General features: G+C 34.4%; 1 protein-coding gene across 1 annotated transcript in view; it reads right to left on the bottom strand.

The window, feature by feature from the left end:
- The window catches only part of LOC149800349 (uncharacterized), a 70,880-nt gene that overhangs the window by 53,194 nt on the left and 3,039 nt on the right, over window positions 1-14,647 (bottom strand). Inside the window, exons 2-8 of the mRNA XM_089958392.1 lie at window positions 10,205-10,284; window positions 9,416-9,445; window positions 7,891-7,965; window positions 3,775-3,894; window positions 2,547-2,666; window positions 2,265-2,381; window positions 224-425 (exon numbers count right to left, since the gene is read on the bottom strand). Of these exons, the coding sequence (XP_089814518.1) occupies window positions 224-425; window positions 2,265-2,381; window positions 2,547-2,666; window positions 3,775-3,894; window positions 7,891-7,965; window positions 9,416-9,445; window positions 10,205-10,209 (669 nt within the window). The 5' untranslated portion in view covers window positions 10,210-10,284. The remainder of the gene's footprint in view (window positions 1-223; window positions 426-2,264; window positions 2,382-2,546; window positions 2,667-3,774; window positions 3,895-7,890; window positions 7,966-9,415; window positions 9,446-10,204; window positions 10,285-14,647) is intronic.

Genomic DNA, 14,647 nt, shown 5'->3' with positions numbered 1-14,647 from the left:
AAGTAAGAACGATTACGTGCTGCAGGGTAATTCAAAATGGCTACTATTTAGATCAGAAGGTTTCTTGTTGCTTAGGGTATGCCATTTCTTTAAAACGTCTCTTCACATTATTTGGTATAATGCTATGTAATGAATTAAATTTCCGCCCGTTAATTAGCTGCACAAACCAACTGATTATTGAATTTGTGGGCCGGTGAAAGCATTTAAAACCTCGTTTACTCACTCGTAATATATTCAATAATTGTCTCACTGTCTCTTCATCCTTTAACCCTTCAATCTGGGTAAGGTATTCGAAGGCATCAGTCCACTCATTGTCGTAGAGCCCTGAAATTTGCTCTACCAGTTTCTCAGGTCTGTTAGCATCACTCAGATCTGCGATGTTTGGATTGTTTTCTGTGAGTCGAGCAGCATCAATCTCACTTAACCTTTAGTACAAAATTATAAACAGTAATAAAGATCAGAATAAAATATGTATTCGAGAAGAAGGAACCCAATACATGCTGATAATATTACTGCACATCTTGTATATAATTTGCACTCCAGACACTAAGTTATTATTATAATATTAAATGGCATTATGATAAATATTTCCATGATGACAGTGACAATATCTCACTATTCCTAAGGCATATTACATTTACTACTTAATATATTTTATAATTAACATTATGCAACAATGTAAAATGTAACTCAGTAGAAAAACATAACTTCAAATGCACTGCATTATATTTTCTAGAATTAGAAATCGATTCTTCGAGGAAAGTTAACAATTTTGTTCAAAACAGGTAATACAGAAATAATGGTGTTCATTTTAACCTAGAGCAATCCTAGTGTTCGGAATGAGTCCCTAAGTTTTGCGGGTTTTGAGTTTCTGAAATAATTTTCAGGTAACCAAATTCAAAACGTTTCACGTGATATTCAATGAGACAGTGTGAATACGAAACAGCTTGTATCATCAAAATTTGCAACAGAGTAATCAGTGACCAAAACTCTATTGGAGTATCACTTATTTCTACGTACAAAATGCATAATCTCTCCAACACGTAAGGAACATAAGACGAAGCACTGCAGTATAAAGATGAAAAGTAAACATATTTTAAAGCCATATTCTTTACATATTTTGTTTTGTCTGACCACAGATGATATGATACAAAACAGGCAAGACACAAGAAAAGACAATAGTACAAATCATGCATCGAAAAGAAAAAACAACACATAGACATAGAATAACACAATATATTTATTTTAAATTATGGAACCATGTCGAAAGGAAATATTTAAAGTGAAAGCAATTTTTAAATGAAGAATACGATTTATAAAAATAAAATAAAATAAATTGACATGAAAAATATAGCTAATAATTTGCTATTTTTTCACAGAGACACGCATACGCACGGCAGTCAGAAAATGCTAATCATTTGATAAGAATGTTCGACTCCCATTTTGGGTATAGCCATCTTATGAGTGGAAAGGACCAATACAGGAAAGTCATGTATAGGTAACAGTGTAACTCCACCAACCGAGCAGCACACACATACAAGCGACTAGCTAACCAAAAAGCTAAGACAGTTAGACAGGTTACGACCATTGTTGTAGCAAGATAGGAACAATTACTTTTACTTTTAATTGAATTTTCTAGGGTCCTCTGGTGCAGTTTAATTTACTCGTATACATAACACGACAATGTTTATCGTTAAAGTACTAAATATACGCTTTATGGGTGAATCAAGAACCAGAATTATATATACCAAAGAAAGAATATAGCGTAAAGCTTACACCAAGAGAAATGAAATGGATTGACCCACGGTGACCTATTAATTTAAAGCGCTCGTCTTTATCGATCATTGCCATCTAGCCTCTTTCCGCGTGGGTTCAAGTCTCGGGCTCAGCCAATGTGGGTATCTGAGAAAGTTTGCTCGTGACCTATCGTTGGTCTATTGTTCTTATCGGGTTTTCTAGGGTTCGTTTTCTACCAGTCATACGGGCCCCAATGCATAGCCTATTTTTCGATGAGGTATGACGTTAAACTCTAAAACAACAACTACAGCATTGAATTATTCGTGTATTAGACAATGCTTGTTCTGTATCAGATGCCTGACTTTTACCTTGCCTCACCAATTAGTGCCTTACACATAATAATCCGCTCTGCATAGAATGACATGCTTTACCAATTAAACACATGACTTGCAAGAGAAACATAGACAGGGCATATGAATAAATGGATGCAAGCTTTAGACTAAACACTCTCAGCATTGATGTTTTACCTTGTGAACAATTTGTGTTTTTCTTCTTTCAGTTGTTGGACCTCTGCCTCCAATGTTTTTATTCTTTTTTTGTAATCTTTTCTCAATTTTCTTGATCCACCCGACTGTTTAGTGGAGCTGAAATAAGGAAGAATTGGACTAACTTACCTTATTTAAGTTGAGCTTATAAACATTGCACGACACCAAACGTAATATTTGAATTGTTATTGCTTGTATTTAATCTGAATTTTACTGATAATACTGATTGTAATGTATCACAGAGAGGTTAATTAAATTGACTACCTTGCCTTCATTCTTTTCTTTTCTTCTTTTAATTTTAGTACTTCGGTCTCCAAACTTTCTATTTTCTTTAGGTAAATTTCCTTGTATTTTCTTTCGTCATCGTTGTGCGCATGATTTGAGCTGCAAACAAGCATTTCAGAATATACACAAGTTATACAACATCAAAAACATGTTGGAACAAACGAAGCTAGACAAGTCTGATAGAGTGGTGCCATTGTTTCCTAATCCTTTTGTTTTGGACAGTCTACACTCCCAGCAGTGGGTGCTTTTGTGTCATAAAAATCAGATAGACTGAGACAATGTAGTTCCTGTGATCAAGTAAATATGGACCTGAACACATACATACGGAACATTAGAATATTTATGAAATCATCACAGGTGATATTTGAAATGAAAGAGTCCTTAAGTATTATTTTTATTATTATGATATAATTATTAATATTACTGCCTTATTGGCAGCGCAGTCTATGACCAATCTAATTAAAGGAAGATTCATACACTAGTGAATCGGAATATTAGTTACATGCATGTATAAGAATCGACTGAACGTTTTAATGGAACAATATATCGTGTTCCAATCGTTATCGAATTCAACGTTACTGATTATTCTGGAATGTAGCTTGCATATAATTGGCGTTCGGCACGTTATCGTTTGTATATTTGCACTATTATGGCGGTTATGCCCATTACACATTTCGAAGATGGTTAACTATGAAATCTTGTACGTATGGAGGACGTCTTACATTAGACATTTTTATATATTTAAAGTCTATGATTATTTCACCTAATTGTAGTAAGTAATATGTAAGCATTGGTAAACACAGTACTCCACAATGATTTGGTGCTTATTTTCCTAGACTCGTTTTAAGTACAATTGTGCCATACCACATCGGCATATTCAAGAATATACAGACTGAACTCCTGGACGATTTAATGAAAATGTAAATTATCGCAGTAACTTCAGAAAATCAACTTAGGAAGGTGACTGCGCCATTAACTGTCTGAAGAAAATGTAAGATCAAAGTGGTAAGGAAAGTCAACTTCAGAAAGCAGTAAAGTTATTAAGTCAAAATGTTTCATGGAGCTTAAATACGCAAAGATTGGATCAGCGTGACACATTGCACAACAGCAGCAGTTATATCTGAAATGTGTTTGCTTTCATTTAATCAGCATTATGCGAGCAAGACTGATTTTAATCTATTAAAAAGAAATATATCACAATAACCACCTTGAAATCAGTCGATTGTTTTCTTCTCTTAATTGTTGTGATTCGGTCTCCAAAATTACTATTTCCTTTTCGTACCTTCCTCTGTGTGCCTCTTCTTTGTCGTTTGGTCCATAGCTTGAGCTACAAAAAATGCAAATTCAGAATAGTAACATAATGTACATAAATTATACAAAGCAAACACAACATCTCGCGATAAACGAAGCAAGACAAGGCGGATAAACACTGGTGCCATCATTTTCTAATCCATTTGTTTTGGCCAGTTGTCTCTCCTTGTATGGTATATTTGTCATAAAAACACTTATTAACTCAAGAAACCGAAGTTCCTAAGATTACATGCATATGGATCTAAACACGAAAATGAAGAACGCTAAAGGATATGTGAAATCATCATAGTTAATATACATTTGAGACTGAAGCAAACATTATTGTTATTATTATTATCATTATTATTATTATTATTATTATTATTATTATCATTATTATTATTATTATTATTTTCTAGATTTGAATTTAGGCACTGTTGTGGCATAAACTATCTAAATATAAGGAGAGTCCGACACAAAGCGTTTATTCAAAGTGAAAATTGGAATAATATTTATGTGCATGTAGAAAAATCGAATGAAGTTCGTAATAGAACAAGTTTTATTATTTCAATTGGTGTCGAATTCATGTTATTGACTGTGCTGGGAAGAAGACTGTTGCATATAATTTGCGTTCTTCTCAATATATTTTGCATATTTACACTATTACGGTCTATGTGACATTTGGTAGATGCATAAATATAAGATATAGGTTTATAAAGTTTAAAGGTTTATGATTCTTTTACACAGTTTTACTAAGTCAAGTACAGACATTGACACGTTTATTTAATTACAGATCAGAATGGCTTGTTCTGTTTTGGATCGCCAAATTTTCAGAACGAAAGAAGACTGTGTGTGACAAATATTACACATTAGTGAAAACAAAACCTCGACCAAATCGGTCTCTAAAATGAGGTGAAAGAATTAGTCCTCTGTTTACATTTTGATATGTTACTTCAAGGTACAGCGCAAACAGAAGATCTAAATACTCTATTTTTGTAGAAAATCACATTTTGTTAGTTGGCATGAACTGACCACTTTGCGTCTCTGGATGATTCTGTGTTTTTTAAAATTAGCTGACAAATATCTGACTTACTAGCCTAAGAACAGGAACCAACGTCGTGAACAGAACAATCAAATGAAGAGACTAAATATGTATTTGTTCTGGTGCTACGTGCGATCAACCGGTGAAAAGGTACTATAACAAGTACTATATATATATATATATATATATATATATATATATATATATATATATATATATATATATATATATATATATATATGTGTGTGTGTGTGTGTGTGTGTGTGTCTGTGTCTGTGTCTGTATATATATATATATATATATAAGTGTCTAGAGAGAGAGAGAAAGGGAGAGAGAGAGCGTTTCCATTGTTTGAGTAGGCTGAAAGCATATCTAGTTATTAGTTAGGTTACTGGATAAAAGCTATGCTTCTAAAATAAGTATATTGAACACGAATTCGATGATGAACGGTGAAAACGGAAGCGATGATAGTTTTCATAGACAACTATTCAAGACATCGCCGTAGAAAGTAGCATATTATCCTTGCTTGTCCTTAGCAGAGAGCAGATACAGTGCAATTATATCCCTCTAAATATAACCATATCTGTTCAGTTGTACATCTAGCTTCCTTGAAATTATAAACAACGGAAAGAAGTTTGTATAAATAATAATAATAATAATAATAATAGTATTAATAATCTACTATGTTCTACTGTTATTCTGGCTCTTCCTGTGGCTTAATCAGAACGAATTCCGGATCTCCAAGCCTCAAATTAGTTCCGCTCGTGTTTAATGATAAACTGAAATATGCATCATCCCCTGAAGGATTGGACAGAAAGCTTCTTTATAGTTTATAGCCTGGTTAAATCCGTCTTTTTCCTGCAAGGGATGGGCGAAACACGGAATACGGTAAACGGTTAAGAGAAAGATTTTTTCAATATTGACTGGATGAAAATAACAGGTTCCATTTAACGGACTGAGTAGAAAATTTGATTACGGTCACCAATGCATTGGGATAAAAGAACCTATATTTAAAGCTATGTATGTAATTTGGCAATACTTGAGGACTTATGATATCATTGCATAGAATACTACCAAGACGTTGGACTCGCGAGACGTTGAAATCATGGTGAATATTGCTGTATAGTGCCTAGTTAAGAAATTAGAGGTGACCATGCTATAGTAACAGTGAGCTCGCTGTTTCAGGTTCGTTGACGAAAAAAATAAACAAACAATAAATGATATCGTAACATCATATTTAGTTACAGCTTGACATCGAGGAGAAAACCATGCTGTGCAATGTATAAATAAATTTTTTTCCATCACATATATCTCCTACCTGTAAATAAATTTATATGTTCAAATAACAGTGGCGCGTTATTACTTACATACATTTAGATGATTTGTCACAGATATAAGAAGCAGTTCTGTATTTTCTCTTCCTACTTTAATAGAGGACATTTTTATATCGTGGTACAAAACGTATGGTGCTCTAAAGAATAGCTGAAGTACGGGGTTAAAATACATTGTTTCTTGTAACACAAAAGGAAATAATACCATATGTGTGCTGGAAAAGAAAAATGTCTTTTTATTATATATTAAACCTAGCCTTGAATCAAAGTTTGGAAGGTTCAGCTCACTCTTCAGTATACCATCCCATCCACTTTCTGTAAATTCATCTTACTTTCATTGGCTAATAATATCAATAGGATTGACTTAAGAGTGCAAAATACATATATGACTTAAAATATTGCATTAAATTACATCTGAGAGATTTGTTAAATACTTGACTCGATTGGTCCACAAAGCAAGTCCGATTCAGCAATCCATGCAGCCGTTTTATTAATTCTTTCCTGTTACTTGGGGGAGATAGCTTCATAGACGCGTGAACGACTTTGAGTAAAAAAAAACTAATTTTAATGTCTGAAAGGTAAGGCAGTTTCTATTTGTTTGCTTTAGCTCGCAAAGTATTCGTTTTTTACTGCAGCAGGCATATTTTCGTGTCGCACAAACGATCAAGCTTCAAATGACATGATTAGAAATATCGTGTTATCAAATCTAAAATAACGTAATTTATTTTTCATGTAAAAATAGAGGAATTAAAAATATAGGTATAATTTAGGTAATAATGTTCTAAATCACACTCTTAATTGTATATACTAAATATGCTATCAACTTTGTAGTGTACAATAACTGGTTGAATCCATTGTTTTGGACGGACTGACTCGCAAGTTTTTTTGCACAGTACACAAATTCATTGTCCACCCTAATATTTGGCTGTACGAATTCAATAAGCCATGCTTATAGATGATTAATATTATTTGCTCTTTGATTATCCCGGAGTAAAATTCCTTAAACATATCGAACATTCTAATTTTTATCTCAGAGGTAGAAGTGCATATAAGTGGGCATATTACTGTGTTTAAAAAAGGGAGACAATAGTATGTACATAGTAAAAGTCATTTTGACATCACTATACTTGATTGTAATCGACTATATGAGATTGCATGCATGTATGTATCAATGCATAGTATATATATATATATATATATATATATATATATATATATATATATATATATATGCATTTTTCTTTTCTTCTCGCGTATGTTGGTGCGGGAGGGGCAGGAAGGGACAGAGTACTATTTGCGGGGCATACATTTCTTTCATATTTCGTAAGGTCCTTAATTATATCTTGACATTATTATGCCTATTTGATGATAGAGCAAAATCAAGATAAAAATAAATAAAAATATATTGATATGCCAATCTGATGTAAATTGAAAATTTGACAAATGCGATGAATGAGTGAAACTCACAAGTAAATGAAATAGTATTCCATATTCATATTCAGACAGTACTTTTACACCCAGATTTACTTTCATGATATCATTAAGAAACGTTATATATTTTTGTGATATCTGCTCAAAGAATATGCGTTTTCAAAAAGTATGGATAGGGTTTGATTATTCTTAGAAATGAACATAATATTGTGTAACAATTAATTTATACCCTTGATGTATTGGTGTTCTACGGTTTGCAGACACAGATGTTTCTTCGTAAGACCGTTCTTCAAGAGTAATTGAGCTGCAATACAAAACAAATTAATTAACGAAAATAGACACATAATGAAATTAAAAATGAATAAATAAAGACATTGTTTTCTCATTGCTAAGCAATGATAAAAACTGAGATGTTCAGATTTGTTGAAACTGACTGGAGCGTATCGGTTATATAGGTTTTGAAATAAGACGGTTACTGAAGTTTAAGGTATACCTAGAAATGATATTTACTCTGTAGCAATCTAAATGATAATGGAAACAACGTTTCTGAGGTTTGCCGAGCCTACATTGGTAGGAAGCTCGATACAACAGTTATGGTTCCTACAGCAGGTGCGACGGCGTCAGCAGATGCTTGAGGTTTTGGATAAAGGTTTTCTATATCCCTTGATATATTTTGTAATGGTTTTCATGTACTAGTTTGCATGCTTTACGCCAGAACGATTAGTTCTCTGACAAGCTTGTTGGCCTGTGTAAAATGTAGGTCAGGTCAAAAAAGTCCTAGAATACTCGATGGATTTTATTCATCCATTAAAATGAATCTTTGTGAAATTTAATCATTACACAACACGTGTGAATGCACCGCTTACCGTGGATGAAGGTCACATTCAAAGAAATGCTGCGTTTAATTAAACGTAATTTGCTTGAATTTCTAAACCCATTGATAACGTGTATTCATGCTGGGCATGACCTATAGTGTGAACATGCTTGCTTGCTCAGTTGGGCCAAGGTCACTGGAAAATAATATTTGTTTTACATATTTGGTTAATGTTTTTTACATTGTTCCTACATAGCTGAAGTAAACAATAATAGATGTCGAACAATGAAATCAGAATCACAATCGCTCTCGTATTTGATGCTGAAGTGAAGGTCACAGACATAGAAAGTTAGTGTCAAGGTTTCTGTTACAGGTGTTTCATTTGCTATTTCTAACAATCTTGATGACATATGTTCATACTTTGCGCTTATCCTCATGTAGCTCAGCTTTGCTGAAATAAATGTCCTGAACATCAATTGCAGATGTTCAATAGGTCTAAAGTTAAAGCTATAAATAAACGTCCCATAAGTATTCTTCCTTAATTGACCTGTTGCTCAAGAACACTTTTGAACATCATTATTTTCATTTACAACGAATTTATACTAAAAGTAGGTTGTGATTGCTAATTACTACAAAGAAAAAAGAGTTATAGTATATCATTGCTCAAATATTATACAAACATTTAGAAAAATGAGCAAATTCATGAGTGACAAATATACATCATTCTTTGCAGTCAAGCCGAGATTTTGTGATCTGCACAAAGATTAGCAAAATGTAAAACTAAGCAAGGTGTCCAAAAGGTCTTGCTAGTTGCTTGAGCGATCCAGTCACATTTGTAACTATCAATAGAAAATAAACATGGAATATAGGAATGGTAAGAGTGCATACTGGGCGCGAATTTGCTTTTGTGCCTGTGAATTTCAACTAAAATGTAACTTACCTAGCAGTCGTCGGGCGATCTCCTTGTTTCCTATAAATTATATATACTCATCATCAGAAAGCGATAGAAAGTACTTAAAAATGCAACTATAACAAACGATCTTACATACTGAATTTGTTCAGAGTCGAGATGAAGCTGTTTTGAAATAGCCTTTTGGAATAGATAACTACGAATATCAATGAATAATACAACATTTCATATAGAACGCAGGGTAATCAAAATAAATATAATCGTTTGCTTTAGAAAAATATTGCAAGAAATCAGCATATGTAAATATGACACAGCTTAAATATCAAAAACCTACCAAACATTTCGGAGTCTCATTTGTGCACCGACTAATGGTATGCACCTTAAAACAAAGTTGCTCAAACCAAACTATAATGAAAATCTTCCAGAAATGACGAAATTTCTTTCAAACAATTTCACACATAACACTTACGTGCATGAGTGCCAAATTGTACCCTCTATATTAGTAACTACGGGTCCAATATCCGCAAATGTAGTTTCGTAGAAGACGAACTACGATTCATCTTTGCTCTCGTACTATTAAAGACTTTACATGTAGTTATTTAGCGGGACGATGTTTGGCTATCTAAAACTGAAGTAAGTTGTTTACTGCCATGACGAGATATATCACTTGAGACAACAATGGCGGTGAACATGAATGTTTCAAAACATATGTGATACAAAGAGTTCAATTAATACTTAATAGTTATATTATTTGACGGGGAACGGATCTGGTTACATACTAACACTGAACGATTTAAATTTAATATTCTTGAGAACTACTTCATCACAATGTATCTCTGTTGTCGTTCTCTTTCCTATCGGGAAGCTGGCAGTTTGGCCCATGGCAATGGCTCCTGAAACTGTAAACAAGTAACCTAATAACAGCTCTTAACTTATAAAGAAGTTCATAATATTTAATGTTTGACTATTGACACATTTAGAGTTTTGTGTTTGTCAGAATGTGAAGAGTATATAAACTTCTTTTATACTTCTGCACTTTAATTTAATTTGCATTCCTTCCTCGCAGGTACTAGGTGATTGCTACGAAATGCAATATAAATACAGAATAAGCTTTAGTTTTCATGAGGGGCAGTCATATAATAAACTAGGTGACTGCTACGAAATGCAATATAAGTACAGAATAAGCTTTAGTTTTCATGAGGGGTAGTCATATAATAAACTAGGTGACTGCTACGAAATGTAATATAAGTACAGAATAAGCTTTAGTTTTCATGAGGGGTAGTCGTATAATATAAGAATGATATGTATATCAATGGTTACAATACTAATACTTCTGCAAAGGGCAATATTTCCTTAATATAAAGTTTTGCATACAGTTCTCAAAGTTCACGTTTTTGCAGAGGACTAAAATTCATATAAAATAGCACATGCACTAATTATATTATTTTGTTATATGCCGGTATTAAAGCTTTCTCAGATGAATAAATTATTAAATATGATCGCCATATCGCCATACATAGTGTCAGGCCATTCCTAGGACATGATTAAGTCTAACAATGGTGGTAGACATAAGCATAGCGGACTATTTCACACTCTAATAAATCATTAATGAGTGTAATAAGTAAACACTACATTGGTCAGTTTGAAGGTACAAGGAGTACAGAGATGAAGTTTGTAATTGGTTCAAATTGTATTGTCATTGTACCTACAAGAAACAGAACTATGTCTAATCCATATATGTACCGTGACTAAAAATATGTACAAAATTCCGCCCGACATATTACGTTTCTGTGTAGCAGCATTAATTGGGACAAGCGTTTCACTGAATCAAAAGAATATCTGCAATCTGAATCCATGAAATGGTTATGATATATTTTCAAAATAATACTTACCAGTATAACTTGAATCTGTCAATGTTTGAAACAACAGCAATAACATTAATAATAATAATAATAATAATAATAATCGTATTAATAATAATAGTAATAATAAGAACAAACTTTATTATTTTTGATAGACAATTAAGATCTTAGACTCTTCTTACATAGTCTTGAAATTTAATTCATATGAATCTACAGCTAGTGTTTATCCTACACAATATTTTATCAGTATCGTAGTATGTTAATACACGCATGTACAGCCAGTTATGTCTTGTTTCCTGTGAGATGATTTGTGCCTCTGTGATGTAAATTACGTGTGTAACTGATGATTCTAAGAAAGCATATCTATTATTACTTAAGCAGTTACATGGGTCGATTGGCAGACAAACGGGAAAATACTATTAGACTTCTATATTATGTAGTATTTTACACTTAGAAGTCGAATTTGAATTAATATGAGACTGACACATGGATTGGATGCGGTGGCCGCCGCATCCAATGCAATTTACAGACCAAAGCACATAATTATATATTCGATATGCCAAGGTGTAGATAGGATTAACGGAACCTTGCCTATCGAAGATGGAGACAAGGCGTTTGTATTTATAGTCTCTAACATGTTTGAACTGGATTGAAATGGCATGACAGCTACGGGAACAACAATGGTCATGCTCCCAGACGAGGATAATTTTAATTTGGATATAGCGGATTTTCTTACACAAGAATATTTACCGGCGCCACTACCAACGAAAACGGTCGTTTCAGAATGTCCATTCTTTACAATAGCTTCAAGTCAACCGTCTGGTTCAAGTTTGGCACTCATGCAGATTTAACACCGTACAAAGGAATCGAAAATTTCAATGCCTACAACAAACCAACGACAAATTTTACATCACCGATGGAAAACCTACACTTTATATGACCTACGCTTCCCCTCCGAAAGGGGATAATGCAGAAATGTGTTGTTGGTGGATAACATTTTGAACACCAAACCCAGCATGGTCCAAATTAACAACTTAAAAGACCAAACTCATCTACATGAAAGTGTCATATTTAAAGTTAAAAAATTCCATGATTTATTTGGTAATGCATTTGGATCCAATTCCTAAATGCATGGAATGACATAAATAGCCAAAGGGTATTTTACACACTTTTTAAATACTCAAGCCAATCAACAATTTGTCCTACCGCATGTGCATGAAGATCATTATTACGAAAACCGCTTTGACTTTCAGGAAGAAATTTTAAGTATTGCCTATCCGATGTGGACATTTTTTGCCGTTGCTGTCGACAATTTCGATAATTGTTTATAGAGCTCGGAGGGATCAATACTCTGAAGAACGACACTACCATCAACAAAGCGTGATCCTTAGCATGTCGCAACAAATTTATGCCCGAGAACACACTGGCTATCATACGCGCTCAAACTTGTCTGTTCATCTGCCGTCAATACACTGCCAAAACACTGTGCTGGTTACATTACGTGCGCGTTGTTTGTATCCTTGGGTGTGCGAATATTTTCAATTTTCAACAGAATACAAACAAAGTTTGACAGAACACATAGAGGCACAACACATTTGTTGATACGAAGGCTTGATCAAATACAAAGTCTTACCTCCCACTGACCAGTATTATCCCTTCTTAATAAACCATTGTTAATGGAAACTTATGTTTGCTTTGCGCAGTACCTGCCCCGAAACCTGCATGCAAGATTACCATTGTCAACAAACAGGGAAAGAGCGTGCTTTGACAGGAACGTGGGCCAGCGTGAAATTGTTTCATGATTTGGACTTGGGATACAGCTTTTTAAAGGTTTACGAAATTTACCAATTTGCAGACACAGAACTCAATCAAAACGATGACGACACCCTGAAAGTCATTTACTAGGTCTACTTCATCTAATGTATAAACGTAAGACAAGAAGCCAAAGCTATCCCTCCTGGTGCCAGACTCCAGATGACCAAGAAACAGTCAAAGAACAGTACAGATACATCACAGGCATTACTTTAGAACACGTGGAGTATAATCATGGAAACCGGTCTTTGCCAAAGCCATGATCAGTTTCTCGTGGGGAAAAACGGCATAACGGCTTATTCAAGATGGATTATTTGGCAGACGCATACCTTTACTGTGAACTGGTGGAACACAAATGATCTATACAATAATGAACTTTAACATGATGCCCCTAGCTTGTAAACAAAAATTTGATTTCTTCTTCGTCTTCACTTTCCGACGAATCTCGAAATGTCACCATTGCTGCCTACGTGACGGCCAATGCTCGCTTCAAATTGTACATAGCCCATCCCATTAGGTGATCGTGTCCCCTACTTGGACTCTGACAGTTGCATCTACATTCATTGCCGTGATAAGCCTCACTCAGGCTTTAGGGGCAACTATTCACGAACAGCCCGAAGGCAAGAATTTGAGATACGGCTACCAATACCGAGACCGACGGGTAGAAATGCATACCAAGTGCAAAGTCAAAGAATTAACACTGAATTATCGAGCGAGCCAAGTGGCAAACATTTGATGTGCTGAAAGAAGGTTTACAGTTTGGAGATGATCAACACGTTCGGACGACAACCTTGGAGCCGCACAAAATTGTATGGTTAAAAACTACCACTAGCCGTTGGAAAAAATCTAAACCAAATGGTATCCTAGATCATTTCTGGCGTGAGTCAAACAATTCGGGTCACCTTCGATTCCATGTTAGGTGAAGACGAAGAAGAAATAAAATGTTTGTTTACAAGCTAGGGGCATGCTGGTAAATCCAGTATCATTTACATCACACACAATCTGCTTAAACAAAGCAAAAGCGCATCCTTCCGTCAGTCTCAGTATCCCTTATGCAGTCTTATTTAAAAGTCTAAGAGATATATCCCCTATGCAAGTGTTAGCCAAACAGATAGGAACCCCTGGCTGAATTATACATATGACGTTGCTACTCATACACCTCATGGGTACTGAAGACCCTTTGATATCAAAACTGCCAGCAGAAACAAAGTCTCAAGAAGAAAAGTGGGTCCTGTCATCAAGAGAGAAGATGCATACACACTCCAGAAACCCACACTGCTCGTCAAAGGTGTCTTCTCCTGCCATTTCTACTACCTCGTTGACCATGATGCCTATCAATCCTTATTGAACACCCGTGTTTCCTAATTTGATTTGTGAAATGTTGTAAATGAATTTCTAAAATAACTTATTCGACAGCAGCGTCGACATCTCCCCATCTGCTCTTGACCCTGCTGATGCTACAAATATGATCTCTTCTAAGACCAACGTCAAGACAAGGCAGGTGTTATGAAGTTTACACGATTTGTCCTAATAACAACTGTCACTCCCATATTTCTACTTCTGTTTGTGATAATTACTTGTTATACGT

The sequence above is a fragment of the Sinohyriopsis cumingii genome, chromosome 5 (genome assembly GCF_028554795.1).
Source record: "Sinohyriopsis cumingii isolate HCF-2022 chromosome 5, ASM2855479v2, whole genome shotgun sequence".
NCBI lineage: Eukaryota > Metazoa > Mollusca > Bivalvia > Unionida > Unionidae > Sinohyriopsis > Sinohyriopsis cumingii.
Note: the sequence above shows the minus strand (reverse complement) of the source record. Positions and strands in the feature narration are given on the sequence as shown.